Source organism: Delphinapterus leucas, chromosome 4 (assembly GCF_059928025.1).
Source record: "Delphinapterus leucas isolate spDelLeu-1000000601 "Yukka" chromosome 4, BTC_Dleu_Yukka2, whole genome shotgun sequence".
Classification (NCBI taxonomy): Eukaryota; Metazoa; Chordata; class Mammalia; order Artiodactyla; family Monodontidae; genus Delphinapterus; species Delphinapterus leucas.
In genome coordinates, this window is record NC_143132.1 from 447,366 (window position 1) to 474,777 (window position 27,412).

Below are 27,412 nucleotides of genomic sequence, written 5' to 3' on the forward strand. Positions count from 1 at the left end.
CATCTACGATACTGGGAGTTAAAGCTCAGAATGACACCCGAAGAATCTAACATTAAGGACTGTTAATGATGCCTCCAGACAAAGGAAAGCAATAAGGCTGACGGGCAGAATAGCTGTCCCAGCCCCTGACAGTTTACAGAAAAATTCAAAAATTAAAAAGTACATCTATTTTAAAAACTGACAGCTTAATCAAGGCATGTTTAAGGTTTAAAACTATATAGAAAAGCTAAATTCTCCCTTTTTGCCCCATTTTCCCCCAATCAGGGAAATACATAGCCTAGCCAAAACTTCCTTGCCATAGATTCTGAGACAAGGTACAGAAATAGCAAAAAATTAATTAAGCCAGGTCAATCTAACATCCTCCTTTTTGGAATCAGATGTTCTATTTTTCATGACGCAGCTCACCAAAGCACCAGGGACCTCCGCAGAATGTCCCCATCAGAAGGCACACCTGGCTCTGTTCAGTCCCACAAATCTGAGGGTTTAGACTGTTCACACACCATCTCCCACTAACACCTTATTCAAAAGGTAGGATAGCTAGTGTCAGCTTTTCACAGGAGGACAAGGTCCTTCAAATGACAACTCTGGTCATAAAAGCAAATGCATCTAACAAATGTTTGTATAAATGATAACAGAAGTGCACAATTTTATGGACATAGGAAAATCACAAAAGGCAATTTAAGTGAGAGAAACCGTCTCCCAAGAACAGACACTGCCTTCAAAACCAGTCCCAGATTCGTTTATTTTGTGCCCAACTCCATCAAATCTAACCGTCTGTGAGATCCCTTCCTGCATCACAGACCCAGTCTCTGGCCTGTGGTCACCCAACAAGAGGCATCTGTTTCTTCTCCCAAGGTGAAATCTTCTCATCACCATTAGTGCTCCTTCAAGCAACATTTAGGCACATTTACAAACCATGGTGAGCTCAGGGAAAACGGTGAGTATTAAACTCTGGCTCGCTTCCAATCTCCTTCCTACGTGCCAGGCACATGCAAAGGGGAAAAAACACACTACAGCCTCACTCTTCAAACACCAGTCGGAAGTCTGACCTGCACAGGAAGCCCAAGGAGGCCGCTCTGTCCTCTGCCTGTCACCACCTCACACCACTCACCACGTGTTCTGAGTGTTCCCTTTAATGCAGTGGCCCTGTGGTTTCCTCAAGGGAAGGAACTAGCACGGAACTGAACACCCCTGCTGGCTGATCCATGTGAAATTCCCAATGTCTGACCTCAAACAGCAACCTCATAGGGCTCTGCCTAATAGTCGCGGGCACTGCACAGCGGCTCCCCCCGACAGCCGGAGTGGGGTGAGCCAGGGCGGCACAGCACATGTGCCCAGGCTTTCTCCACTGTCTCTAGGGCCCGCGTCTGGTCGGTAAACGGCTCAATGGCCACAACACGCCCAGAACAGTGAGTACCGGACGGTGCCTACGTGGATGACAAAGGCCCACTCCGGGACCGCACAGAGCTCCCGGGGGCATCCGCAGCGCAGGGACGTGACACCTCCCAGGAGGCTCCGTCCGGGCGTCTGGAGCTCCCAGGCCCGGCGCGGGGGGCGGCCCCGGCAGAGGCCCTCCGCCCTCACCTGCCCAGGACTGTCCACCTGGGCCCCAAGCAGCGAGGAGGCGGCACAGGCGTTTCAGGAGCCCCGACACCAGGGCGTGGGTCGGTGGGAGGCATTCCACAGGGTGAACAAGTCCCGTGCTCGGGAACACCACTCTGAACTTTTATAGCACAAAGAACTGCAGAATTCCTTGTAAAACGATCTCTGCACGTCGTTTTAACCGGATGGAAGCTGAGCTGAGCCCTAGGGGGAGCGCCCGTGTCGCCCAACTGCAGGGAGTCCCGGCCTCCAAGCCCTCCAGGAATCCGGGCGAGGACAGGGAGACGCGCAGGTGTCAGTAGGTGTGCACAAGAGCGCAGGTGTGGTGACAGCGCCCGTTCCCGCACCTCGAGCTGCGGGAGCGGGCGGCCGTCAGGGACGCCGCGTCCGGAGGACACCACTGTCTCTCAATGAAGCCGCCTCGCCGGCTCCTCTGGCAGTTCCCCGGGGGTGGTCGGGGCTGGGGTGGGGGTGGGGGGGGTCCCGGTGTGAGGGGAGGGGCCGGGACGCCCACCTCCCACGGCCCCGCCCCTGCCCGGCGCAAGCGCAGCCCCGCCAATCCCGGCGTACCCCGCGCCCGACCTCTCCGCGAAACGCCGCGCGCCCCCGGCCGCTGATTGGCTGTGGCTACGGCGGGGGCGGGCCCAAGCAGAGGGCGGTGGATTCAAGATGGCGGCGGCCAAGGGGCGGCTTCCAGCCCAGTCGGCGGGAAGGGCAAGAGTGCGGCGGTAGCGGTCCCCTCCTGGCCGCGTCCGCTCCTGGCAGGGGGCGGTGGCAGGCACCGGAGCCCGCCCTGTGGAGCCCACGCCGGGACAGCGAGGGGGAGGAGGCGCTGCCGTTTACCTTCGCTCTCCCGGCCTCCACTTTTCTGCGCCGCTGCTCTTGCTCATCTTCTTCCATCTTACTCCGGGGCTCTTCGCAGGTCGCGGGGAGGTGAAGGGGCCGATGCGCTGCCGCCTTCGCTCTATTTACACTCCCTCCCCATCGCCTGGGCTCACCCTCCCCCCGCGACAACTGTCACGCAGACGTGGGCCCGCCCCGCGTTCGGCCCCGCCCCGGGGCGTGCGGCCCCGCCCCGGGGCGTGCACCCCCGGCCTGCGGCCAATCAGGGGCCGCGGTCCTGCCCTCGCGCACGCGCGTTCAGGGCGGTGCCCTCAAGGAGGCGCGGCCCGGCGGAGCTCCGCCCCTGCGTCCGTTCCTCCGATTGGCGCATAGACGCTCCCGCCTCTTCGGGCAGGACCATTGAGCGGGGCGCGGCAGCCTCGGCGCTCTCTGTGGTTGGTCGGTTTGAAGGACCCCGCGCACGTGGGTCGTCGGGCCCGGCTGGGACTGGCGCGGAGGCCGGTTCGCGTTCCCGCGAGGTTGAGGCCGCCCTGGGGGGAGTCTGCGCCGGTGTCCAGTTGAGTCAAGCTTCGCGAGTCTCCGGGGACAGCCCAGGAGGCCGGGCCCCACTGCATGCGTGCGCCAGCTCAGGGCTGCCCCTAAAATCGCTCCGGGTTGTGGCCGTGCCCGGGGGTGGCAGAACCCAAACTTTCGTCTCCAGGGGTCCTTTCGGCGACCGGGATGGTGGCCCTGTTCGTGTCACGATCGCAGACAGCCAGCAAAATCACTTGATTCCGTTCCTAGGAGTCCCTTCTTTGGGTCCCGCTGGTGCCTGGACCCACAGAACCGGAATGCCGGGGGCGGCCAGAGTTAGTCAGTGGGAATCGGGGCCGGCATCCCCAACCCACGGAGCCCAGAGCTACAGGGACAGGAAGCCACCGGCGGTGCTCCCACTCCTGGACCCATGGATTCTTCCCACTGGGGATACAGTGCCATATCGAGGGCTCTGGTTTAATGCGTCTGCCCCCAGCTTGCACAGTCAAGGGTCCAGTCTGGCACCGCTGCCATAAAGCAGAGCCCTGCGTCAAAGAGTGTTGGCAGGGACCCCATGCAGTGAGAAACTCTGAGAGAGGGTCAGGATGAGGCCCTGCGGGCAGGAAAGGCAAACCCACACCCGGAATACAAGTGTATTCCTGTTAGGACAACCCCTGGAACCCCAGCGTGGAAGGGGCTCCATAGGCCCAACTTGCCAAGAGGCCTGTAAGGATGCAATTTTAAATGATACAGTAATTGTACGCAGTTCTAGATCACCAGAGGGAGAGAGCTGTTTCAGTGAAAGGCAAAAAAGTCTCTTCTCACATGGAAAAGTTTTAAGGCCTTGAAACGTTTGGGTAAATCAATCCAAGTATATTGTAAATGGTTATTAAAAAGGAATGCGCTGTACTTCCTGTTCAAATTTCCGTGAAGCTCAAAAAGATAGTCTGTTAAAAATTTTTTTAAAAAGAAAGAGAATGTGATGTGGGTTATGAATTCATGGTCCGTGTGGGAATTGGAGTCTCATGAAATCATTGTTTGTTCCTTAGCTTCAGACTCCACTTAAGCCTGTTTGTCCGGATAAGGAAGTAAGGCGAGGTTTTTATTCCTAGCCCACGGTTTTGATTAACAATCAAATGCTGCTACAGTTATCAGGCTCATTGGAAGCTGATAAGCTCTGACTAACTGACACTGATCCGAAGCGTGTTGTTGGCACCTCTTGTTACTGTAGCGTAAATGTGCCTGGGTGAGCGTTCCCTCGCGGAGGGTGGGGTGGGGGGATGCTCTCACCAACTGGTGATGGTTACCTAAATGGCGGGGGGGTCGCAAACTCAGGAAGAAACACAGGAAACCCCTAAGCAGCTGTGCCTCGGTTTCCCTGTGTGAGAAGTGAGCACACCCACAAACTTGCCCCCGCGTCAGATTTGGCCGGGGTAGAGCTGGGTAGGGTGACAGCGCTGCAAGCGGCAGCTGGAGAAAAGGTGGCGTATCAAGCAGCGCTGCTGCGGGTTAACTGCGGGGCTGTCCGGCGAACACGCTGCGGGTTTCTGTGTTTCCTTCACTCCTGTGCCTTCAATGCAGTAAGGTCTGTGTGCGGGCCGTGTGCCCCCTGTCTGCTCTCTGAGACTGAGTGCCAGTAACTATGCTCCTCCACGAACGTGCTGTAGTGACTTTACTGACACAAGCTCACCTTTCAACCTGTGTGAACATGTGAGTCTAAGCAACCGCAACTTACACGAATCTTCAGGGAGCCCTGGGAATTCAACCACCTCCTGTGTCAGACCATAGCCCTCTGTGTGGTGAGTGATGCTTGCAGTCTTGGCTCACAGACACGAGGCGGTGGCCTCGTAAGGCCAGGGGTAGGCGGGCAACACTAGCAGACCACAGGATCGGATTTCCCAGGAGCAGTCAGAGACTCAGATCTATGCCTGACTCTCTCAACCTTTACATGTTGCAGTACATCTAAAACTTTGTGGGGGGCCCACGTGTTTGCCCACGGTGCTTTGGCCAGTGGTTTTCAAACTGTGTTCCGAGGAACCCCAGAATCATTTCCATGGCTATTCTAGATATTCTGAAATGTTGGATCTGACTCTTAACTTATTTTTAACAATTAAACAGCTGTCCAGATATGTAGATACTCACCTTCAAGGAGGGAAACACAACCCCCCACTCCTTATGTATGGGCTGTGCATAGCTACTTCCTCCTGAAGAAGACAGTGTGGAAAGGGAGAGAGAAATAGTAGCTGTGCAGTGGTGAAACCTGATAGACACACGTCCACGAGGTAACTAAGGTCAACATCCACAGTGTAGGTCATGTTGACGGCACACACCCTGGATGGGACGTGATGAGAAGGGCCTTTTGCCTCTGTGGTCTTCCTCCCAAAAACCCACAACCCCAGTCCAATTGTGAGAAATCATCAAGCAAATCCCAATAGTAGAGGGACACCCTACAAAATGCCCGATACAGTAGGTATTGATACAATATAAAACAAAATACAATACTACTCCTCAAAACTGCCCTTCCTGGGAAGCATTGAAATGAAGCATCATTTAGAAAAGTCTTCCCTCCCATCACACCCCCTCCCCATGCCAGCCCTGTGGACATGCCCTCTGCTGGGCAGGTGGGTCACCCACCGATGGTCCGCCTCCCAGGTGCCCCTGCCCCTCAGGCACTAGAAACCCCTGCCCCTCTCTGGGCATGGGTCCCGGCTGGGCAGTCCCCCTGCTGGAATCACATCCACCCTGAGGGGTGGTGCCTCGGGATGGCCCCGTGTCCTCTGAGGTGCCAGCTGGGTGCCTGTGGGGTGAGCCCACCTTGAGCTCCCACCCAGAAGCCCCCAGGCACCTCGTTGGCCAGCTCCCTGGTGCCACGCAGAGTTTCCTGAAGTCTGCAGGGAGGTGGTGGTCACACCCTGTCTTCCAGTGTTCTGGCCTTTACTCCCGTCTGGCTGGGAGGATCCCTAGGAAAGGCCAGGGGCTTGCTGGCCTCCTGGAGGCCATAACGGACTGAGGGCAGGGGTGGCAGGCCCCCGTGGTGCGTGGGGGGTGGATGCCATGCCCCTCCCCACCCCATCCTCTGGGCTCTGTCCTCCCCGCCAGGGCTGCACTCTACCCCTCGGGCCCCAGCTGCTGCCCACTTTTTCCTTCCCAAGGAGCCCCGCCTGGCCGCACCTGGGGATCAGCAGTGTTTACTGGTAACCCCTGCATGGGGACAGGCGGGGCCTGGGAAGGACTCTCAGTGGAAACCTGGCAACTGGGCCTCGCCATGTCTGCGGCTCCTAGCAACCACCATGGCAATGCCCGACGCTGTGAGTCCAGGGCGTGTGCCCCCCACACACACGCTCTTCTCTGGCCGTAGAGGCCAGAAGGCAAACCGAGCCCGGCGTGGGATTCTTCCAGTGACCCCAGGGCTGGGCTGCTTCTCTCCGGCTGAGCGGTTCTTCCAGAGGGAACTGGGACGGGGAGGGGTGGGCCCGTGGCGTCCCCTCCTGTGGCCCCGGGAAGCTGGACTTCTCAGTGGCAGATCGGTTGACCCGGCTGACCCTGAAACTCCTGGAGGAGGTAAGACAGCTGGGCACTCGTGTTTTTAACAGCTGTTACAGAAGCACAGCTTTGAAAGGTAAGATTATACGTGTAACGAGCCCACTTCCAAAGCAAAACGCTTTTCAGCGGCTTCAGCCTCGTAGTGAAGAGCTGCGGTTCCTTGGCTTTTCTTCTTTGTGTTTGTACAGAAGCAAGTAGGTTCTCCTGGCAGTTTCTGCAGCCGGGAGGCAGGCCTGCACCCACGGGCTGGAGCACCGCCAGGGCGCCCTGATTCTCTCCTTCGGGGCCTCCCAGCTTCTGAGTTTCAGGGCGCGGCGTCTCGGCCGGGCCTGGGGTGGGCGGCCGGTGGACGCCCTCAGGCCGGCCCCCTTCTCCTCCTCCGAGGGTCTGCGGGGTCCTCACGGCTCCCCCCACCTCACCTGCCTGCTCTGTCCCTCTGCCCCCGACAGCTGCCCAGAGCGGCAGCAGGGTTCACCCCAGAACTGACCCCGACAGTAGCTGCTCAGCCCAGGGCTCAGTGGGGCAGTCGGGTGGTCAGGACACAGAGCCGGCCTGGTCAGGCTCTTCAGATAGCCTCCTGCAAGGGCCTGTGGGTTTCAAGGTGGAATGTGTGTGCATTGTATGGAGAGTGTGGCCTCAGGGTCCCACCTGGCTCCCTGCCCTGCAGCCCCCTCACACGCTTCCTGCTCCCAGCCCGTCTGTCTGGGCGCTGGTGCCCGGCTGGCCCCCCACACTGAGCCCGCGCCTGGAGCACTGTCCTCGCTCTACTCTCTTCTCCTCACAGAAGCTGAAGCAAGAGCGCGAGGATGTGGAAGTGGATTCTGAGGACCCCCAGCTCACGCCCGGTAAGAGCCCCGGGCTGCCTGACGCTGCACAGGCCCCGGAGCAACCTCACACACACACACACACACACACACACACACACACACACACACACACACCCTCATATCGTATCACATCCAGCCTGCATACCCAGGAGGGCACGTTCATCATTCCTGTTTCACAGTTGAGCGCTAGAGGCACAGAGAGGTTAGATAAGCAGCCCAGGCTGCCCAGCTTGGATCGCAAGTGGCCACACCTGCATCAGACCATGTCGCCCTGAGCTCGCTGTGCGGTGTGGGTGTGGAGGGCCTACCCCACCTGTGTCGGCCTGCGCATGCTCGGGCGCCCAGACCAGACGCCCCGTCGTCCCCAGCCTGGCTGGCGGTCAGATGCTTAGGCCACAGGACCCAGGGCAAGGACTGCTTTCCCTGGTGACGGGCTCCGGGCTCAGGGACATCTAGGTGAGGTGCTGGGGAGACACTGCTTGTTCTTTACCATGTGGCGTAGCCCCTTGGGCTGCGGGGGTTCCAGGCAGCTCCCACGTGCAGCAGACAGAGCCCAGGGCCCAAATCCAGATAGAAAAAAATCCCAAACCAGGTCACATGACCAAGGACAAGCTCAGAACATGGAACAGTACAAATGGGCCAGGGAAGTGGGGACTCCTGGAGGGGGAGTGGGGACCCCAGAGGACAGGCAGCCCGGGCATCGCCAGCTCTAGGGGGAGACGGCAGGCCTGGGGGGAGGGGGCAGGCCCGTGCACCCAGAGGAAAGGAGCTCAGGGACCACCAGAGGCATGGTGTCCAGGACGCTGCAGGAACCGTTCCCTGAGGCTCCGTGGAACACGCCAGCCTCCAGGCAGCTTGGGGCTGCGGGGTGGCTCCAGGTGACGGGAGGCTGGGCTCTCAGCCGCATCCCGTGAGGGCCTCCTTCCTCTCACCGCGCCCCGTGGAGCCCGCGGGACTTCCCGGCAAAGGTGCAGGAGCAACGTGGTGCTCGGGCCCCAGGGGAAATCCTCACTCTGCAACTTCCGGCTCCTGTCCAGGAGTAAGATAGACCCCCCTGAGAGACTGAGCTCCCCGCATGCCCCCCACCATTGCCCACGTAATCCCCACAGGGCAGCCCCCCGAGCTCCGTCCCCAGGCACCCCCCTCCTTCTCTGGGACAGGCGTGCAGGTCCCGGGGTGGGAGCTGCCGGGGTCTGCAGTGCTGAGCCCTGAAGCACGCGCTTCCCTCCAGGAAATGAGGACGGGCCAGAGGCCGCCCTGCGGAGCGCCCTGAGGATGAGGAAGGACCTTCTGCAGAGACTCTGGGTAGGCCACGTGGCCACAGGGAGCCTTGGCCCGAGCTCTCTGCAGCTGAGACTGCGGCCTGAGCTCAGAGCAAACACGGGCCAGTGGAGGTGGGGGCCCTTCTGGAACCCATGCTGGTTCTGCCGTTTGCGACTTGGGGGCGGACAGCTGATGGGCCGTGAGCAGCTGAGGGGCGTCATCCCCGATCACGGACTCCAGGGAGAGAGGAGAACTTACCTGTTTCCCGTCGGCTGGGCTCTCACAGGGGGCTGTTAGCTGAAAAAAACTGCTCTGTTTGCACATGATCAGAGGTGGAAGTGCCATGTGAAGGGTGCGGTTCCCCTGGAAGTGGGATTCCAAGATGACCAGGGCTTCGTCCAAACCAGAGGCAGCAGCAGCAGGGAATGACCATGGGAAGGGGTGCGTTCGGGTCCAAACGATAGTTGTGATAAACTCACTGCTTTGTGGTGAAGTCGACCTGGAAGCATGCTGGAGAGACAGAATATCCTCTATAGGCTGGAAAAAGTCGTTCGGGGTCAATTTCTCCTGTGTGCACCACGCAAGGGCCTTCAGGCTTTGCCTCCAGGGCCTGGCTCCAACTCTGACCCAGCTGCGCCCTGGGCCTACCATCTGATCATGCGCCCGGGTGGGGTGGGAGGGAGCCTGGTGCACGGGGGTAGCAGGTGGTCCTGGGGCCGCTCCCCCACTGCGGGGGCCACACGCCTGTGAGCTGGCGCTGTCGTGCCAGGCGGGGTGAGGGCCTGGGACACGCCAGCCCGCTCCGGCTGTCACAGCTCCCTGCCTCCAAGCACGGGCTCTGCTTTGGCGTTGCAGGAACAGCACCTCCTGGAAGAGGTCTCCCGGGCCCGCGCCTGGAGGGGGCTGGACGGAGGAACCCGTGGGTCAGTGCTGCCCCCAGAGGTGCCCCCCGTGGGTGTCCACCCCGCTGTCTCCCCGGCCGCACCCACCCCGGACCCACTGCAGATCACCCAACACCCAGTAAGTCTTCCTCGCGGTGAATCTGGGGGGCAGAACCAATGCAGGGAGGGTGCCACTCCCCCAGAGACCTCTCACCTAAGCAGGGATGGCGGTGTCCCCACACCTCCGTCTCTCGCCTCTTTCAGCACCTTAGGGAAGTGCGCGGAAGGGGCCGTGGGCTGAGCGGCGGCCGTGGCTGCATTCCGTGTCTGGCTCTGTCGGGGCTAATGTGTGTCATCAGGCCTCACAGGTGCCCTGAGAACTGGCTGGGGGTAGGGGGTGCTTATCTCATTACAGGTGAGAGGTAGGGGTCCCAGCTCCGCCCCACGTCCTAACCTTTGCGCTAGGAGCAGAAGTATTAGGAGGTTTCAGTATCAGGAGGGCCTGAATTTGGGGAAGAAGTGTGTCAGCTCCTTTCCCAAACTTCATAATGACTGGGGAAGCTTAGCCCCTAGTCTCCAGGGCAGAATTGTAAAAGGTGGAAGACTGTTCCACTTCTGAGAGCCTCACGCCTGCATTCAGCGTCCTGGGTTACAAGCGATGGAAAGCAGCTCTGACTTTCTTAAGCAAAAGGGATCGTATTGGGGGCAGCTGGATGCCCAGAGCAAGGAGGGGTGGCAGCTGGGGCCTGGCGGGCTGTGGCCTCGGGGGTTGAGTGCATGAGGAGAAGACCAAGCAGGAGGTGGGCGGGGCCAAGTTGAGAAGGTTCTGGATCGGCTGGCCAGGGAGGTTGGTGGTGCCCACAGGCTGGGTCCGTGACCTGGAGGGCGTTTATCCTCTGGGAGGGGACCTGGCAGCCCACGTGGAGGGAACAGAGAGGGAAGGGGCGTGCCAGCAGAGCCCCCAGAGCCCCCTTTGCCCCAGGAATGGTGGGGTGAGGGTGTAGGTTCAGGAGCTCCCCCAGTCCCAACATGCACATACTTACTGCAGTTCCTCAGGCCCAGTCATGCTTGGGTGTTTCAGTCTCAGCCCCAATGACACCACGAGAGCAGGCAGGGGCCTTGGTGGCTAGGATGAATGTCCCAGAGACTCTGGGGTAGGAGGTTCCCTCTGCCGCGAGAGCACCACCGCTGTGACTGCCTGCTGGTCTGTGCAGGGCGGGGGGTGGCCTGTGGGGGGGTGGCCGACTGTGGCTACAGGCCAAAGCTGGCTGCCACCTGTGTCAGTAGGACCTGTGAACTGAGAGGGGTGGTACACTTTTAAATGTTTGGGAAAGAATCAGGGGAAGAATGATAGTCTGTAACACATGAAAATGATATGAAACACACATCTCAGGGTTCATAAGTGCTTACATGTCTGGGGCTGCTTTCCAGCTACAAAGGCAGAGGTGAGCAGTTACAACTAAAGCCGTGTGGCCACAAAGCGGGAACGATACACTGTCCAGCCCTTTACAGGAAGCTTGCCAACCCTGGTCCATGCCATCCTTTCTGTGAACTGAGAGAGAAGGGACAGGGCAGGAGGTTAAAATAGAAATCAACGCCTGGTGTGCGCCCCAAATTTTTGTGCATTTATTTTAACTCAGGAGGGAAGCCAGAGGGTATTTCCATGCCAAGATCCTTGGATGCCTCTATTAAAGCAGAATCAATGGAAGCAGGGATGAGCTTAGCCCACTAAAGCCGGGAAACGTGGGAAGCATGAAAAATGCCATGTCTTACTCAGCTTGGGCTCCACTACAAAATAGCACAGTCTGGGCACTTAAACATCAGACGTTTACCTTCTCACCATCTGGAGGCTGGACGTCCCAGATGAAGGTGCCGGCCAGTGCAGTTCCTGTGAGCGTGCTCTCCTGGCTGGTGGGTGGCCACCTTCTCACTGTATCCTCACGGGGCAGACAGCTTCTGGTGTCTCTTTCTCTTCTTACAAGGACACCAGCCCTATCAGACTAGAGCCCCACTCTTACGACCTCGTTCCCTTTATCACCTCCTCATAGGCCTCATCTCCAAATGTAGTCACTTTGGAGGTTAGGGCTTCAACATGTGGATTTGAGGGGGGACAAACATTCAGTCCATAACATTCCATGTCCTAAGTGATACCCAGACTCAAATATTTATCTATTCAGCCATCTGTTTAACCTCTAAGATTTCTCATTTAAAGTCCCCCATGGATGGCTGGTGGATGGATGAGTGTATTTTTTAAAAATTTAATTAATTAATTAATTTTTGGCTGTGTTGGGTCTTCATTTCTGTGCGAGGGCTTTCTCTAGTTGCGGTGAGTGGGGGCCACTCTTCACTGCGGTACGCGGGCCTCTCACTGTCGCAGCCTCTCTTGTTGCGGAGCACAGGCTCTAGATGCGCAGGCTCAGTAGTTGTGGCTCATGGGCCTAGTTGCTCTGCGGCATGTGGGATCTTCCCAGACCAGGGCTCAAACCCGTGTCCCCTGCATTGGCAGGCAGATTCTCAACGACTGCACCACCAGGGAAGCCCCTGGATGGGTGTATTGATGGATGGATGGATGGTGGATGGATGGATGGATGGATGGGTGGATGGGGGGATGGATTGATGGGTGGATGGTGGGTGGATGAATGGATGGATGGATGGGGGCATGGATGGTGGATGGATGGATGGTGTGTGGATGTTGGATGGATGGATTGATGGGTGGATGGTGGATGAATGGATGGATGGATGGGAGGATGGATGGATGGATGGGGGATGGATTGATGGGTGGACAGTGGGTGGATGTTGGATGGATGGATTGATGGGTGGATGGTGGGTGGATGGGTGGTGGGTGGTTGTAGGTCACTATTCCCGGGGCACATTCAGGTAATGGGTCGTCTGGCTCTTCTAGGCACCCCCGCCTCCCACCACCATCATCCAGCCTCAGCAGCCACTCATCGCACAGATCCCCCCTCCCCAGGCCTTCCCCACTCAGCAGTCAGGAAGCGTCAAGGAAGGTAAGTGTTCATAACGAATGTTGTCACGGGTTTATGCAATTCTCTACTGAAAAAATAGTTTTGTAAGCCGGGTAGTCTTTTAGGGCCAGCTTTTGACTACTCAACTGAAGCTATGTATTTACCAACATGAAAATAATTTCACTTTGAAAAATCCTTACTGATGGATATCCCTGAGGGAAGAAGCTTGGACTCAGATTTGAAAGAACTGTGTTCCAGCCCAACTCATCCAGTGATTAGCTTCAAAAAACCCTTGGTTAAACTGCTTTTTCTCTTTAAGTAACTTTTAAATACTTGAATTTTAGAACAGCTCTATTGAGGCGCCGTAGAATAAATTGCACACTGTTAAAGTGTACAGTTTGATAGTATTGACACCTGTACACACCTGTGAACCCATCACTAAATCAAGGCAGTGAACACGGCATCACCTCAGGCACCTTTTCCCGCCATCCTACCTGCTGTCGCTCTGCATCCGTCTGCGTCTCCTAGATTTTTGTGCGAGTGGAATCCCACAGTACGCACTCTTTCCCGTGTGGCTTCTTTCACTCAGTGGCACTGTTTTCAGACTTATCGCTCTTGTTGGGCGTAGCAAACCACGGCTCCTTGAAATTGCCCAGTGACCTTACATTGTGTGGATGGACTGGTTTGTTATCCTTTCACCTGTCGATGAACACTTGGGTCGTTTCTAGTTTTGGTTATCACCACAAAAGCTCCATGGACACTCACGTCGGAGTCTGGATGTACATTTTTATTTCTCCTGGGTAAATATCTAGGACTGGGACGGCTGAATCATGGCAGGCGTGTGCTTAAAACTGCCATGTGTGAGAGGTCCAGTTCCTCGACACCCTCACCTGCATGTGGTGCGGTCAGCCGTGCTGGCAGGGGTGGTAGTCGCTCACTGGGGTTGTAGTTTGCGTTTTCCTGGCGATGGGAGGTATTGAGAGTCCGAGGCAGACTTGTGTGTAGAACCACCCGATGAGTGTTCTCAACCCTGTCGCCGGGACTGTAGCACCACTGTGTACGTGCTACATGTCAGGCCTGGTCCGTGGCGGCCTGCAGCTCCCCAGGGGGACCGTTCTCACCGTGACACACAGGAAGGTGGCCTGGAGGTGCAGAGAGGACAGCCCGCTGGTCTCTCCTCACCACCCTCCTTGGTTTTTCCAGACGAACTTTAGTGACTGTCAGGCTCTAGAGGTGAACCCAGCATACCCTGTGCGTGTGTGTGTGTGTGTGTGTGCATGTGTGTGTGTGTGCGCGCGCACGTGCACGCAAGTGTCTGTGTGCCTTTAAAAAGTGCATTTAAAATCACTGGTAAAAATGAAACAGTAAGTAGCTAGTTATTCAGAAAAGTCAAGTCACATTCCTTACCCCACTCGTTATACCTAAACAAATTCCAAGTGGATCAAATATTTGAATGTAAAAATAGGGACTCTCCAAAGTACTACAACAACCCCTTTGGAGAACTGATGGGCTGCTTCCTATGAAGTAGATACGCGGCTTCTGGAGCTCCACTCCACCCCACTCCCCGCGACTGCTCTCCATGTCAGTTCTACCTTTTCGGAAAACTTCACAGAAAAGACACTGGTATAACGTCATACAGCAAATACATTTGAATTAACTCACCCTTTATTGTATCTCAGACCGTCCTCCTGGAATCCCTTCCTATCATCTGGGAACAAGTCTTTTACAAGGTCCTGCAGGACAGGCTTTTGAAGCTGCCTTAGTGATCACTTTCTTTTTATTTCCCCTTGTTCTTAAACACTAGTTTTGCTGGATATTCAAGTGTAGGTTGATAGTTATTTTCTCCCAACACTTTCTAAGGACCCCTGTGATAACATGGGGACCACCCAGATAATCCAAGATAATCTCCCTATCTGAAGATCCTTTTTAAAAAAAGTTAATTTAAAAAATTGTGGTAAAAAACACGTAACATAAAGTTGACCATCGTAACCATGTTTAAGTCGTGCTAACTACATTCAACATTGTTGTGCAACAGATCTTTAGAATTTTCCGTCGTGTAAAACTGAAACTCTGTCCCCAGTGAACAGCTTCCCATCCCCCTCCCCCAGCCCCTTGCGCCCACCAGTCTGTGTTCCACCTTCTTGATTTTGATTGGGCTACATGCCTCATAAGAGCGGAAGCACACAGTATTGGTCTTTGTGTGTCTGGCTTATGTCACCGAGCATAATGTCCTCAAGGTTCATCCATGTTGTAGCCTGTGTCAGAGCATCCTGCCTTTTTAAGGCTGAGTAATATCCCACTGTGTGGCTGGACCCCATTTTACTTATCCCTTCGTCCGTGGGCGGAGACTCAGGTCGCTTCCATCCCATCTCAAGATTCTTAACTTCGTCACATCTGCAAGTCCCTTTTGCTGTGTAACGGGACACATTCGCAGGTTCTGGGATCAGGATGTGGGCATCTCTGGGGCCATTCTTTAGCCACCACGCTATTCAGTCCCTCAGACTGTGGGCCCATTTGGGGGGGTGGGCGTTCCGTTTCTGCGCAAATGGGCTGTTGCCGCAGTGCTTCTCTGCATGCCTTCTGGTGAATGGACGTGCTCGTGTCTGTGGGGCACACACCCGGGGATGGGATGGCTGCTTAGGAAATACCGCCAGACAGTTTTCCAAAGTGCCTGGACCCATGTGCACCCCACGGGAGGGGAGGAGAATTTCGGTTGCCCACAGCAACTTACCAACACTTGATGTTTTCAGAATTTTTCATTTTCACCAATCTGGTGGGCAGGCCATGGTAGCTTCTTCTGGTTTTAATTTGCACTTCACCTTTTCATATATTTTTGGCCACTTGAATATGCTTTTTTGTGAAGTTCCCATTCGAGTATTTTGCCCATTTTTCTTTCCGGTTTTCTGCTTCTCTTATTGATTTCTAGGAATTCTTTATGTATTCTAAAAATGGGTCATTTTGACATATGTATTGCAAACAGCAAGTCCTTTTTGTGGCCCTTCCACTCTCTTCATAGTGTGTGTCTCTGGATAAAAAGAAGTTCTTAATTTTAGTGAAGTTCAGTTTTTCAGGCTTTACTCTTTATGGTTGGTACCTTTTATGTCCTGTTTAAGAAGTCTTTACCCGTCAAGGTCAGGAAGATGTTCTTCTGTATTTTCTTCTGCGGCTCTGTTTGCCTTTCACATTTAGATGTACGATCCACCTGCAATGGATTTTTGTGTGTGTTGTGAATTAGGGATCAATGCTATTATTTTTGCCATGGATACCCTGCCCTTTATTTGACCCCCTGCCCTTTATTGAAGACTGTTTGCCCACTGCACTGACGTGTTCCCTGGTGGTGAGGCTGTAGATGTGGGTCCATTTCTCTATCCCCACATCTGCCGACTAATCTTTTCATGCTCGATTTTACTCGGGGGGACCCTGCGGGGCTGATGGGGAGGGCTCCCTCTCAGAGGGCTCACTGTGGGCGGGGCTTCCCAAGCCCCGACCCACGTGGGTCTCCTCAAGGGCCTTTGCCCCCTGTGGGGCTGCCAGACGCAGCTTCTGCACTAGCAGTCTGGCTCTGGCCCCCTCCCCAGAGCCCCCCGGCCCTGTGCCGACACCTGTGCCACTCAGGGCTCGGCAGAGAAACAGAACCAGCAGGGTGTGTAATTCAGCGAGAAAGACGTGCTTTAAGGAATTGGCCCACGTGATTGTGGAGGCTTGGCAAGTCCACACCTGCAGGGAGGTCTGGGAGAGCGGCCCGAGGGGGAGGCTGTCTGCTGCAGCCCCAGCTCCGAGGCGCCCGCGGGAGCCCCAGCCCAGGCCTGGAGGCCCCATCTGCTTGGCTGCATGTGTGAGTGGTCCTTAGAGGCTCGCTTTCCTTTGGTGAGGCCAACAGAGCCTGGAGGGCTACCTAATTTCCAGGGCCTAGTTGCTGTGGAAAGAAGCAACATTTATGTCCCACACTGACCAAAATTAGCGTTTCCTAGTGTCCCGAGTTGGTGAATATATTAGCTTCCTGGGGTGGCTGCAACAAAGCGCCACAAGCCGGTGGCCTAAAATGACAGGACTGTGTCTGCTCCCAGTCTGGAGGCTGAGCTCCAAACTCAAGGTGCGGCAGGTCCCGGGGAGGGTCCTTCCTGCCCCTCCAGCTCCTGGGGCTCCGGGCGCCCCTCCAGCCTCCGCCCGCCGCCTCTGCGTCTTGCCTCCTCTTCTGTCTCAGAGCTCCGTCTGCCTCTCGCTCAGGAAGACGCTGGCCTTGGGTTTAGGGCTCCCCTGGCTGATTTCATCTCAAGATCCTTAACATACCTGCAAAGACCCTTTTCCAAATCAGACCACATTCAGAGGTCCTGGGGATTAGCATGTGGATACCGTCGGGGCCACCACGCAGCCCAGCTGACGGACGAGAGGAATCCAGTAGCAGGAAGGCTGCGCCGTCAGTAGGGTTCAAAAGGATGCATCTGAGCACACAGCCCGGGACCCGCAGACCCACGGGCCTCCACGGCTGCTCGTAGAGCTCTGTGTCTGCTTCACCTGAGCTCCGTTGCAGGAGCGGCCCGGTCACCGGCGGCCGTCCGTGCGTGACCCAGCCCTCCGCGCCCCCCTCAGACGTGGTGGAGATGATGCTGATGCAGAGCGCGCAGATGCACCAGATCCTCATGCAGAACCTGATGCTCAGAGCCCTGCCCCCGTCAGCACTCGCACCCGCCCCCCCGCGCCTCCCCCCGCAGGTAGGCTCCACACCCAGACCAAGACCAGAGGACCTGGTGGCTCTTCCTCCAGAAATCCATGCACCTCTGTAGCTCTGAAAAGCATTACTGGCTCCAGCTCTGTGCTCCAGCTTGAAGCTCCCCAGCGCCCCCCAGTCCCACCCAGATGAGGAACGGGTTGACCAGTTCAGGGCCCAGACAGCGGCCCCCTTGAGCCAGATGAGCTCTGCTGGAGCCTGCCCCCCACCCACCTGCCCTCCTGGACCCCTGCCCACCGCTGCTCTGACCCTGACCCCATCCTGAGTCAAGAACCACGTGGAGGGGAGGGGAGCCCAGGAGCAGCCGGGGGGCCGCTGAAATGTCCTGGTGTGTGTCATGCTAAGGACCCGCAGTGGGCTCGCCCCGCCGTCCTGCGAGCCAAGAGGCAGAAGCCGCCCTCTGTGTACCACCATCACCACTACGCGCCCGCAGCCCCGCTGCAGGCCAGCCCCACTCCTGGCTCCCCGGCGGGTTACTCCACGTGGCCCCCGGTGGTCTCCACCACTGCCCTCCCTCCTGCTGCCAGCTTCCTGCCCACCGTGTGGCACGTGGCCCGTCCCTCAGTGGCTGCCCTTGACACGTAAGTCCGGGCTGGGCTCCGGGCCAGCCTCCTGGGCCTGCGGGGCGGGAGGACCCCAGGGCCTGGGTCGGCCCTCCTCACCCTCTGTCAGGCCTGTAGCTGCAGCAGGAGCCTGGGGAGGCCTTGCCAGCTCCCGAGGGAGGGGTGTGGCAGGGGTGGGAGGTAACCCTGGCAGCCTCAGTCCTAGCTGCCACGGCTGGGTGTGGACCCCATGCCCTCCTCCCAGGGGAGCTGCCCGAGGCTTGGGTCATTTGTCCAGCCCAGCAGGGGAGGGCCCAGTATAAGCCCGGCTGTGAGGGCCCCCACGGAACCCTGGCGGCGAGACCCACCTGAGCGTGGTGTCTGTGAGCCAGCTGCATCCAGAGACACCCTCCTTCCTCTAGGGCTGTGTCTGACGGCATCCTGCCCACACAGGCTCCAGGCCTGTGACCCCACCGCGGGCTCGGGTAAGCGGCAGGGCCTCGTGCTCCCCCAGGGGGTGGGCAGCCGCGGCCCTGGATGCGGGGCGGGGAGGGTCACGAGGAGACACAGCTCAGGAGCCAGAAGAGGAAAGGTCGACTGAGGTAGCCACACGAACCTTGAACCTTGAACCTTCCTGGGGGAAACGCCACGAGCAGAGTGACACTCGTGGTGCCCGGCGGCCCAGGGCAGAGGCCCCGGCTTCTCACAGCAAGGGAGCAGCCGCAGGACATGTGCCTGGTGTGTCTGTGTGAAGGCAGAGCTGCAGGCCGGTTCACTCACGTAGCTTCTCCTCCTGAAGCCAAGCACCGGAGGCTAGGCCGAGGCAGGGCTGTCTTCCATCTGCCTCTGGCTGGATTCTCCCCACGGGACGAGTTACCTTTACTCCACTCTCTGCCCCTCTTTTAATTTTTTCTGGTGGAATTATGCTTCCTGGCTGCTTTAATATAATTTTCTTGCAAGTGCCATTTTCAAGTATTACGCATGTTTTCATTGGCCCCTTTTGGGATAAATGGTCTCTTTCCCCAAGTTCCACATGAGCAGGAGCCCTGCCCCAGCCTTGCATCTTTGGACCCTGGCAGTTGCCAGAAGGGTCGTCAGAGGAAGCGAGATGACCTTGGAATTGCCCTTTGGCTGCACACAGGCGCCCCCTGGGCTGACCTCGCCCCGTGCAGCTGCCCAGCGAGGGGAGGGCCGGGGCCTGGGTGCCTGAATGCAGCTCCTCTCGACAGACGCAGCTGTCTTCTTAAATGTGCAGTTAAACGTCTGAGCCGATTTCCTTATTTTCATGTTGATGTTTTCTTTCTTTCTTTCTCCCCCAGCAGTGCGGCCTGCGGGGGGCGGGGAATGGGCACCAGGGAATTCCCATTCAGTTTGACGTTTTCTAACATGGCTTTTCCCTTTGGTTTTATTGCTCAACGTAATTATTAATTCAATAGAGGGAAGAGATTTGACAGAAGTTCACCATGTTTGGATGGTCTGGTAAATTGGAAAAACTCAGTTTTGTTTACCTCCCAAGTCAGGAAAGCCCTGCCTTCCCTCCTATGTCTTTCTCACCTGTGAGTGTCCTTTACTTTCACACAGAACAGTTCATTTCCGTCACCAAATGTGTGGGGTTTCCCCACATCAAGCAGTCCTCTGTGACCCCCGCATGGGTGTCCTACAGTCCAGTTCTGACACCACCCACCGGGAGATGGTGTCGGATCCCACGGGTTAAGGGCTCAGTCACAAATCCAGGCTGCCACCTGTGTCCCCGTGGAGTGGGGTGTGTCACCCTCCTGGTATGTGGCTGTGTCTGCCGGCCTGGCCCCCCCGAGCCTTATGCTGTGGGGGCTGCACGGAGGCCTGATCCACGGGCACCTCCATCTCTAGTCCCCTCCCTACTCTGGAGAATGGGCGTGGGGTGGCGCTGTAAGCTCCAAGGTTCTCATCCTGGCTCGGTCTTCCTGGCGACCAGCCTCCACCCAGGAGCCGCCCAGAGTCACCTCATTAGGACAGAAGGGGCTCCTGGTGCTCCTGTCACTTGGGAATTTATGAGGAGCCCCACGTCAGGAGCCAGGGTCAGATACCAACATACATGTTTCCTACGACCGCACACCTGGCCTTGCTGGGTCAACCGGGTTGAAGGAAACATGTTCCTGAGTCCGGGAGAGTCCGGTGCCGGGAAAAGCCCGGCAAGGCCACCATTGGGGGGCCTGCAGGAGGGGCGGTCACTGCTGAGGAGGCCCCGGGCGGGAAAGCACCCCGAGGCATGCCACCCTGGGGAAGCTGAAGAGGTCTGAGCAGGCCCTGGGAGTGAGGGTGGGGCTGCTAGGGAGGCGGGTTCTGGGGCCCGGGTGCCGGGAGTACAGTGGTGGCATGGCGTGATACCGCAGCATAAGACGACATGTCTATCTGGTTTTGTCCTGGTTCCTGGCACAGAGCTCGTAAAACCTTTGGATTCCTGCGACTGTGCTAACGAGGTGACTCGGGCGCTGGAGAGCTTCAGGATAGGGCTGGTCGCCGGAGAAGCCAGCCCTGGTGAGAGGCTGGAACTCAGGCCCCGCCCCCAACCTCAGGGAGGGGAGAGGGGCTGGAGGCTGAGCCAATCAGCAGAGGCCAGCGATTTAATCAAGCCCCGCCACCCTAACAGAGCTTCCACAAAACCCCTAGAAGATGGGGCTGGTGAACACATCTGGGGGGTGCACCCCAGCTCCACGGGGACATAAGCCCCCAGATGTCACCCTACGGACGCCTCCATCTGGCTGTCCATCTGTGTCCCTTGTAAGAAACCCGTGTCTCCCTGAGTTCTGTGGGCCATTCTAGCAAATTACTGAACCAGAGGTGGGGGCTGTGGGAAGCCCTGGCTTCTGGCGGCGTTGGACAGTGGGTCCCCTGGGCTAGAGTGGGGGGCAGTCTTGTGGGCCTGACCTCCGCCTGTGGGGGCTGCACTGGCTCCAGGCACTTAGCGGCAAGTGTTGTGAGAAAACGTCCTTTGACCAGCTATGCCTGGCACCGTGGCGGGGCTGCTGGCGGGGGTCCCCTCAGCAAGATGTCGAGGACACGAAGCGAGAGGCGCTGCACGTGCTCAGCGGCCTGCGGACCTGGCACGGCACCTCCAGGGCGTCACGGCCTTGGGAGCTGAATCTAGAACACACCTAGGACAGTAAAGGGCTGGGGATGCCGGCGACACCCAGAGCAGGAGCCCTGCTCTGGCAATGCTGGGTTTGCAGGAAGCTCTGGGATGTGACAGCACGTGCCCGGGCGGGGTGGGCAGATGGCACGGCTGCTGACAGACCGTGGGGCGGCCTTCTCTCAGATTCAGGTCGTATTCTGTACTAAAATTCAAGGCATGTTTTCAACCATATATAAAAACACCCCAGAATTAATAAGAAAAAAGAAAAACCAGTAGAGAATGGGCAATAAGACCTGACCAGTCACCCTTCTGGTGGAGGGGATGCCGATGGAGAGGGTCACTGGTGACAAGAGAAACGCAGGATGGCCACAGTGCACATGTGGACACCATCCAAGCAGAGGGTCAGGGCACACGCAGGTTGCTCGGTACCTGACACCAGGTAGCAGGACCTGGGGGCCACTACTACGGCTGCTGGCGGGGACAAACCATCCAGCCCTGGGGAAACACTCATAGGCATCAGCTATACAGCTGGACCTCCCGCCTCCAGCTCCCAGCAATTTTGCTCAGGCCTGTGCCCAGGAGAAAACCTGCCTGTGTTCCGGACTTGACCAGAGGTTCTGGAGGGTCAGCTCCAGTGGCAGGTGGGGACCTCCAAATACTCGCTGATAGGACCAGTGGGTCTCAGGACCCCTTCAGTCCCTTAAAAAGGCCTGGGGAGAGCTTTGTGGGGTTAGCTTTGGTCTTTGCCATGTTAGACTTTAAACCGAGAACGAGCTTAACTGACGACAAATAGGTCACGTGGCCAATGATTCAGGAACATGACAGGGCCCGTGTTCCCAAGAGCCAGGGAAAGTCCAGGCTCAGGACACAAATCCAGTGGGAAACACGTTTTCATGTTTCTGAAATCGATTTATGGGAGAAACAAATTCTTAGAATCATAGTACTTGGGGTTTCAGGGTCTCCGAGAGGCTGTTTTATCGCCATGACCAGTTCAGAGCTCCTTGGAGGGTCTGTGGCACTGTGGTCAGTGCTTGGAGGCCCCGGGTTGGCTCGGCGCCCGCCCCTTCCAGATCTGCTCCCACCCGTGATGCCCGAAGCTTGTGCACAGCTCTGGATAAAGCTCTGGGGTAAACTCCTGGGTTTATTTTCATATTCACACGGCAGGACATACTGACAGGAGGGAGGCTTTCCTACAGGAGGATGGGACGTGGCAGTCGGGGCTCTGCCACGCCGGGGCCACGGCAAAGGGCTCGAGCACAGTCTGTGAGCAACTGCCTGACCGCGACCGATGGGTAGGGGTGGGTGACGGCAGGAGGCGGGCTGAGGATGCCCTGCGGGGGGTAGGCCTGGCCCTGCGGCCACCTCGAGGGTCAGCCTTGTCCCTCACCTTGCAGAGGCACCAAGCAAAGGCTCCAGGCCCCAGCGCTCCTGAGAACTGGATGGGACCGAATCCAGCAGGATTCCAACGGGAAGTGGGGGCAGGCCCACCTGGGCTGCTTGATTTGTCCTGAAGGGATGCAGACTTGGGAGATGCCTCTTTGTCAAAGGCAGAGCCCCAGGGAGGAGGCGGCCAACACGCCCCACCTCTGCATCCTGAGCACTTGGAACTATTTTATTTACAACACTGAAAATAACACACCTACTGTGTCCTGAACAAAGAAATGAGTGGAAATTTCTCTCGCGTTTTTTGTTTTTGTTTTTGTTTTTTGTGGTATGCGGGCCTCTCACTGCTGTGGCCTCTCTCGTTGCGGAGCACAGGCTCCAGACGCGCAGGCCCAGTGGCCATGGCTCACGGGCCCAGCCGCTCCGCGGCATGTGGGATCCTCCCGGACCGGGGCACGAACCCGCGTCCCCTGCATCGGCAGGCAGACTCTCAACCACTGCGCCACCAGGGAAGCCCTTCTCTCATGTTTTAAGAGGCAAATTCCACTCGTGGAATTCAGCGCCTGCTAGGGCTGGCACTTGTGCAGCCCCACAGGACAGCAGTGGCCAGCAGGGACCTCCGCGCGGGGAGCCCTGATTCCTGGGGCCCGGGGGCGGGTATCCACTTTCCCTCCACACGGTGGCACTTCGGTCAGAAGAGGTCCCTGCTCAGGGGCTGAAGCCTGGTCCCTGTGTGCCTGCTCAGCTCCTCAAGAACCTGCTTCTCCTTCTGGTACATCTGAAAGAAAGGGGCAGAAACAGGTCCAGATTGGCCCAGAGGCCTGGCCTCCTCGGGCCCTGGGGTTCCCTCCCCGAGGCCCGGGGCCTCCCACACAGCCCAAGGCAGGCCACGGTCCCAGGGCACAGGGAGCACCGACGTGCTGCCCGGTGGTGGGTGAGCCCTGCAGCCAGCAGGGGGCTGGGAACAGGTGCTGGGGCGGTGGTCTGTGCATGAAGAGGAGCGCCTGCCTGGGTCGCAGGAGAAGGGGCCAGACTGGGTGGCCTGGCCCTGAAAGCACGGAGCGGGGGTGAGGACGGCCCCCCGGGGAAAGGGCAGGCCGGTGGGAAGCGCGCTGGAGGCTCTCCTGAGATGCTGCCTGCGTGTGGGGAGCAGTGGGGCTGAGCAGGGGAGCCAGGCGGCCACAGCAGGGCTGGGCAGGGGCGTGGGGGGGAGCCAGGGTGTGGCCCGTGTGGACCCAGCAGCCTAGGAAGGCCGGGGAGAGGCCCACTGCCCGGAGACTACCTCGTCAAGGAAAACATGCTTTTCTTCTATGCTGTTCAGGGAACCCATCTGATTACGAATGTAATTCGAGTTAATAAAACACAATACGGTGCATCTACCAACACAGACCTTCACAGACAGAGTAAACACTGGCAGCCTTCCAGGAAACAGAACTTTACCTAACAGGTCTGGATCAGACACCCGCACGCTCTAAATCCCGTTTCCACTGACAAATACCATCACACTGGCTCTTGTAAAGGTTTTTTAACTTTAAGCCGTTTGAATTTTATAGAATTTATGGAATGTAGTGTCTCTCCTCAGACCTTTCTTTCAACAGTGAATAAACAATGCAGTTAACAGCATTTAGAGCGTCCAATATTTAAGACAAACACTGTCTTTTTTACAAAGCAGGCATAATAAGTTCCTTATTTCACTGCGCTTCTCCATTTGGTTTTCACACTTGACTGCAAGGGGCAGGTGGTGCAGCCCCGGCTCCTGGGGCCTCGGGCTGCAATGCCCCCCGTGTGTGTGCTGGGGACAGGGGATGGCTCCTACCTTCTGCCACTCGGCCTCCGTGCTGTGTGTGAAGCCCAGCAGGTGACAGAGCCCGTGGGTGGCAGTCACCTGTCAGAACAATTAAGAAGCTGCCTCAGGGGGTGGTCAGGACCAAGCCATGAGCCAGGGAGGAGGGGCAGGAAGTCAGGGAGAGCTCAGTGGATGCCTGGTGGGAGGTTAGGAAGCTTCCTCCGGGCCCAGGCAGGGCTGTAGGCAGGTGGTGAGGTCACAGGGGTGGGGTCTGGGGAGTGGCAGTAGGCCTGGCCCATGGCAGGATGTGGAGATCAGGACCTCCTCTGGGGTGGGGAAGGGGCAGACGGGTGGGTAGCTGTGGAGACACGGAGGACCAGGGCAGGGGAAGGGGGAAGGTACCCCGGGCTGTTAGAAGGTGCCAACGTGCACCTGGGCACCAGTTGGGAGGACAGTGGCTTGGCCTGGCCCTGTGCCGGGGGATGAGGGCCCTAGGAGTGTGGGCTGGCCCTCCGCTGGGGGCAAGAGAATCCTCAGGAGGTGTGGGGGAGTGGAAGAGGTCCACAACTGCCCCCCAGCCCAGAGCCCCCAGGGGTGCACAGCTGCTGGCCACAGAGATCCCAGAGCTGAGACCTGTGCTGACTAGTCCTGTCTATGCTGCAGTTGCCCCAACTCCCAGGGAGAAAGCACACCCTCCTCCTGGCAGCACCCTGACGCCTGAGCACAGCGCGTCTTGCTGGGAAGCTCTAAGCTCTGCTTCAAGCCTCGGAAGCACTAGGCTCCCCAAAGATGATAATTCAGGGTGTGGCTGTTCGGCCAAAGGAAAACACCTCAATTGAATCCACAGGAACGTTAAAACACGACTCAATCACACATCACTTTCCAGAACACTCCCACCGCCCTTCGTGGCATCAAGCTGAGGAGACAGACCTGAAGGTCCTGGAGGCCAGAATCCTGCCTGCTTTGGAAAGTTTGGTAAGAAGCTCACGCAGCAGGTCCGAGCTGGCTCAGCACAGCCTGCTGATCTCCCCAGGTGAAGCTAAGAACAAAGCCGCTTTTGGGGCTCCCCCTTCAGTTATCCACGTAGATGCGCCCTGTCCTCTCCCCTCACCCAGCAGTGCCATGGGGCACGCAGACCCCACGGCCCAGGCTCTCCTCTCTGAGGGATGGTGAGAGGGTGCTGCCCCTGCCTGTGGGTCTCCCCCAGTAACCTCTGTCCTACATGAGGACGATGGTGTGTATGCCCGTGTCGCCTCCACCTCTTCTCATGGCCTGGATGGAGGACATCAGCCTTTGCTTTGCCAATCAGGATCTGTCATTTCAGCACTTACAGTCAGGATGTCATAGTAATCTTCATTCTCTTTGCAGTGCTGGAAGATATACTCCACTCCCAGGAAGATGTCTCCTAAATTATAGTCGTCTGGAAACTCAGGCTGCGGAATGTCCCCTGCTTTCAGGTTCTGAAAATGAGGAAACACACATTTGGAGAACTCGACCTCACAACACTAACCGACCACAGGCCTACAGATTTCACCCCGAAAGACCCTGTGCCGCCAGTCCCAAGGCAGACAAGTTGCGAACTGTGGCAGAGACACTGCACACGACTGACTGAAGATGTTCCCACCCTGTCAAATGAACCTTCCATTTCTTTCATCCTTCCTAAGGCACAACCACCCAGCTCCCTAACTTCTATGGAGCTAAATCACCACATCGATACAAGCTTACATTTCTGTTTTTTCCAGTTGTTGTTTTGTCCTAAACAAATAATCTTTCTCATTTTCCCACATAAAGACCATAAAGACCAGTCCATTCAGTTGAGGCCTGTTCACACTAAGCCAGTCACCTACGGCTTGATATTTAGGGTGTTAATATTTTTACTTCCTATCAGGAAGGATGATAAGTAGATACTTTAATACATTTTTATGTTACACATTGAACATTTTATTTTCTTCCCATTTATTTCCTTAGGTGTGACACTAGCGGATTAAACAGTAATCAAGATTTACTTCAAGAAATCTGCCAGATTGCCTTCCGAAAGGGCTGCCTCAATTTATGCTGTTACGAACAGTGTGGGGAGCCTCGGATCGATCATTCACATAACATAGGTAGTGACCTGATAGATATCACGGATTTGTTTAAAATAGTCACCCAATTCTGTCCTTTTATTCTCAGAGTTATTTAAAAGTTTTCCATCTATACATATGCATTATTGAGTCACACTTAAAACCGCAGAAGCACTTTCTCTTTAATTCACTGATACAGAACGTGGGGTCGGGGGGCAATCACCTCCCCTCCTCCAGCGGTAGGATCTGATCAATAGGGGATGGTCACACGGTACTCTCTCATTTTGTGTGTATTTGAAATTTTTCAAAGTAAAACTTAAAATCGTGTCTGTGGTATAATTAACAGGGATTTACAGAGGAAGGTAGGCCAGACAGGAACAGGAAAACAGCTTTTACCTCGTAAAATGGAAAGGAAAGCACATCTGTTGGGGTATTTTTGTCTCTGTAGATTCTATTAATCTGCTGAATCTTTCTGTTGTCGACACAGACGACCCCCAGGTCGAACCTCTGCACCCCCAGGGCTCTCCGCACCGCCTGCACCTTCTCGCGGAGCCGCGCCCGCCTCAGGGGCACCGCCCGCTGCAGGTTCCTCACAACCAAGCTCATCGCGGCCGGAGCCACTGCGCCCTAGAAAAGGCAGACGAATCAGAAAGCCATCCTAAATTCTGTAGAAACACCCGCGCGCACACGCTCAATTCATCTTGTTTGGTGGAATTCGTTGAAAAACGTCATGGAATGTGCCTTTCACCATAAGGAAGCCATAACACGGAAGGACGTGTACACGCCGTGGAGTCAGGCGCGCCAGACAGACGTCAACAGCCACTAGGAAACCGGGGCAGCGGGGAGGAAGGGCCCAACGGTGAAGGAGTGCACAGTGGGGGCGGGGCGGAGAGCGCCCCGTCGGCTCCGGGCCGCCCGCGGGGAACGCCCGCCGCCCCTCTTTGGGGAGGAGGAACTTACCGGGCGGAAGCCGGCGGGCCCGGGCCTGGACGCCGCGTACCAGAAGCTCCGCCGCCGCCGCCGCCCGGCCAGAAAGCGGAATCCGAGCGCGTCGGGGCCCAGGCGCGGGACGGACCGGAAGTGGGGCCGCGTAGCTTTCTGCTCGCTGCGCGCAGTGAAACGGTGAGTCTCTGGCTGTCGCGGTCCTTGCGGGCGGCTCCAGCCCGGCGCCAAGGGGCCGTGGGACGGCGGTTGGCGGCGTCCCTGAGCCGGACGTTGAGCGCGGCGCGGGGCCCGGGCGGGCGGAGGTCTCCCCCTTTCCCGCCGCCGCGCCCGTGTCGCTGACGGAGGGGGGGGCCAGGGGCGCCGGGAGGGCACTGGGGGCGCGGGGGGGAACGCAGCGGGTGCGGGGCCACCCAC

The 27,412-nt window shown here is 57.3% G+C and overlaps 4 protein-coding genes across 18 annotated transcripts in view; 2 read left to right on the top strand and 2 right to left on the bottom strand.

Moving 5' to 3' along the window:
- The window catches only part of PCNT (pericentrin), a 96,797-nt gene extending 94,185 nt beyond the window's left edge, over positions 1 to 2,612 (bottom strand). For all 9 annotated transcript variants that reach the window (XM_089910081.1, XM_089910082.1, XM_089910084.1 and 6 more), the window contains exon 1: positions 2,446 to 2,612. In XM_089910081.1, the coding sequence (XP_089766207.1) occupies positions 2,446 to 2,502 (57 nt within the window). In that variant the 5' untranslated portion in view covers positions 2,503 to 2,612. The remainder of the gene's footprint in view (positions 1 to 2,445) is intronic.
- A 3,636-nt stretch (positions 2,613 to 6,248) lies between these two features.
- Positions 6,249 to 19,577, top strand: C4H21orf58 (chromosome 4 C21orf58 homolog). The gene is made up of 9 exons (XM_089910064.1): positions 6,249 to 6,266; positions 6,367 to 6,519; positions 7,286 to 7,346; positions 8,560 to 8,633; positions 9,447 to 9,611; positions 12,375 to 12,480; positions 17,029 to 17,150; positions 17,513 to 17,748; positions 18,132 to 19,577. The coding sequence occupies exons 1-9, from the start codon at positions 6,249 to 6,251 to the stop codon at positions 18,175 to 18,177; spliced, it is 981 nt and encodes a 326-aa protein (XP_089766190.1). The 3' UTR covers positions 18,178 to 19,577.
- Positions 17,730 to 27,352, bottom strand: YBEY (ybeY metalloendoribonuclease). Of its 2 annotated transcripts, XM_022596820.3 has the most exons (5): positions 27,014 to 27,335; positions 26,450 to 26,680; positions 25,322 to 25,450; positions 24,021 to 24,089; positions 17,732 to 22,982 (listed from the first exon to the last, which is right to left on the bottom strand). In XM_022596820.3, the coding sequence occupies exons 2-5, from the start codon at positions 26,657 to 26,659 to the stop codon at positions 22,896 to 22,898; spliced, it is 495 nt and encodes a 164-aa protein (XP_022452528.1). In that variant the 5' UTR covers positions 26,660 to 26,680; positions 27,014 to 27,335; the 3' UTR covers positions 17,732 to 22,895. The 2 variants fall into 2 exon arrangements, with proteins under 2 accessions (XP_089766218.1, XP_022452528.1); XM_089910092.1 differs by lacking the exon at positions 24,021 to 24,089 and having other exon boundaries at positions 17,730 to 22,982; positions 27,014 to 27,352.
- MCM3AP (minichromosome maintenance complex component 3 associated protein) overlaps positions 26,932 to 27,412 on the top strand; it is a 43,764-nt gene continuing 43,283 nt past the window's right edge. For 3 of the 6 annotated variants that reach the window (XM_089910085.1, XM_022596818.3, XM_089910086.1), the window contains exon 1: positions 26,933 to 27,175. The gene's annotated coding sequence lies outside the window, so the exon portion shown is untranslated. Of the gene's footprint in view, positions 27,176 to 27,412 lie in introns of all 6 variants that reach the window. The other 3 variants (XM_089910087.1, XM_089910088.1, XM_089910089.1) reach the window with 2 other exon arrangements.

Bases quoted from the DNA above. Each gene is read 5' to 3' on its own strand.
- YBEY (XM_022596820.3), bottom strand. From the start codon at position 26,659: ATGAGCTTGGTTGTGAGGAACCTGCAGCGGGCGGTGCCCCTGAGGCGG. The intron at 24,090-25,321 runs GTAAGTGCTGAA...TTGTTCTGACAG, and splicing joins ATTACTATGACATCCTGACT to GTGACTGCCACCCACGGGCT. The intron at 22,983-24,020 runs GTAGGAGCCATC...CCTTTCTTTCAG, and splicing joins CGGAGGCCGAGTGGCAGAAG to ATGTACCAGAAGGAGAAGCA.
- C4H21orf58 (XM_089910064.1), top strand. The intron at 17,151-17,512 runs GTAGGCTCCACA...TGTCATGCTAAG, and splicing joins CCCCGCGCCTCCCCCCGCAG to GACCCGCAGTGGGCTCGCCC. The intron at 17,749-18,131 runs GTAAGTCCGGGC...TCCTTCCTCTAG, and splicing joins TCAGTGGCTGCCCTTGACAC to GGCTGTGTCTGACGGCATCC.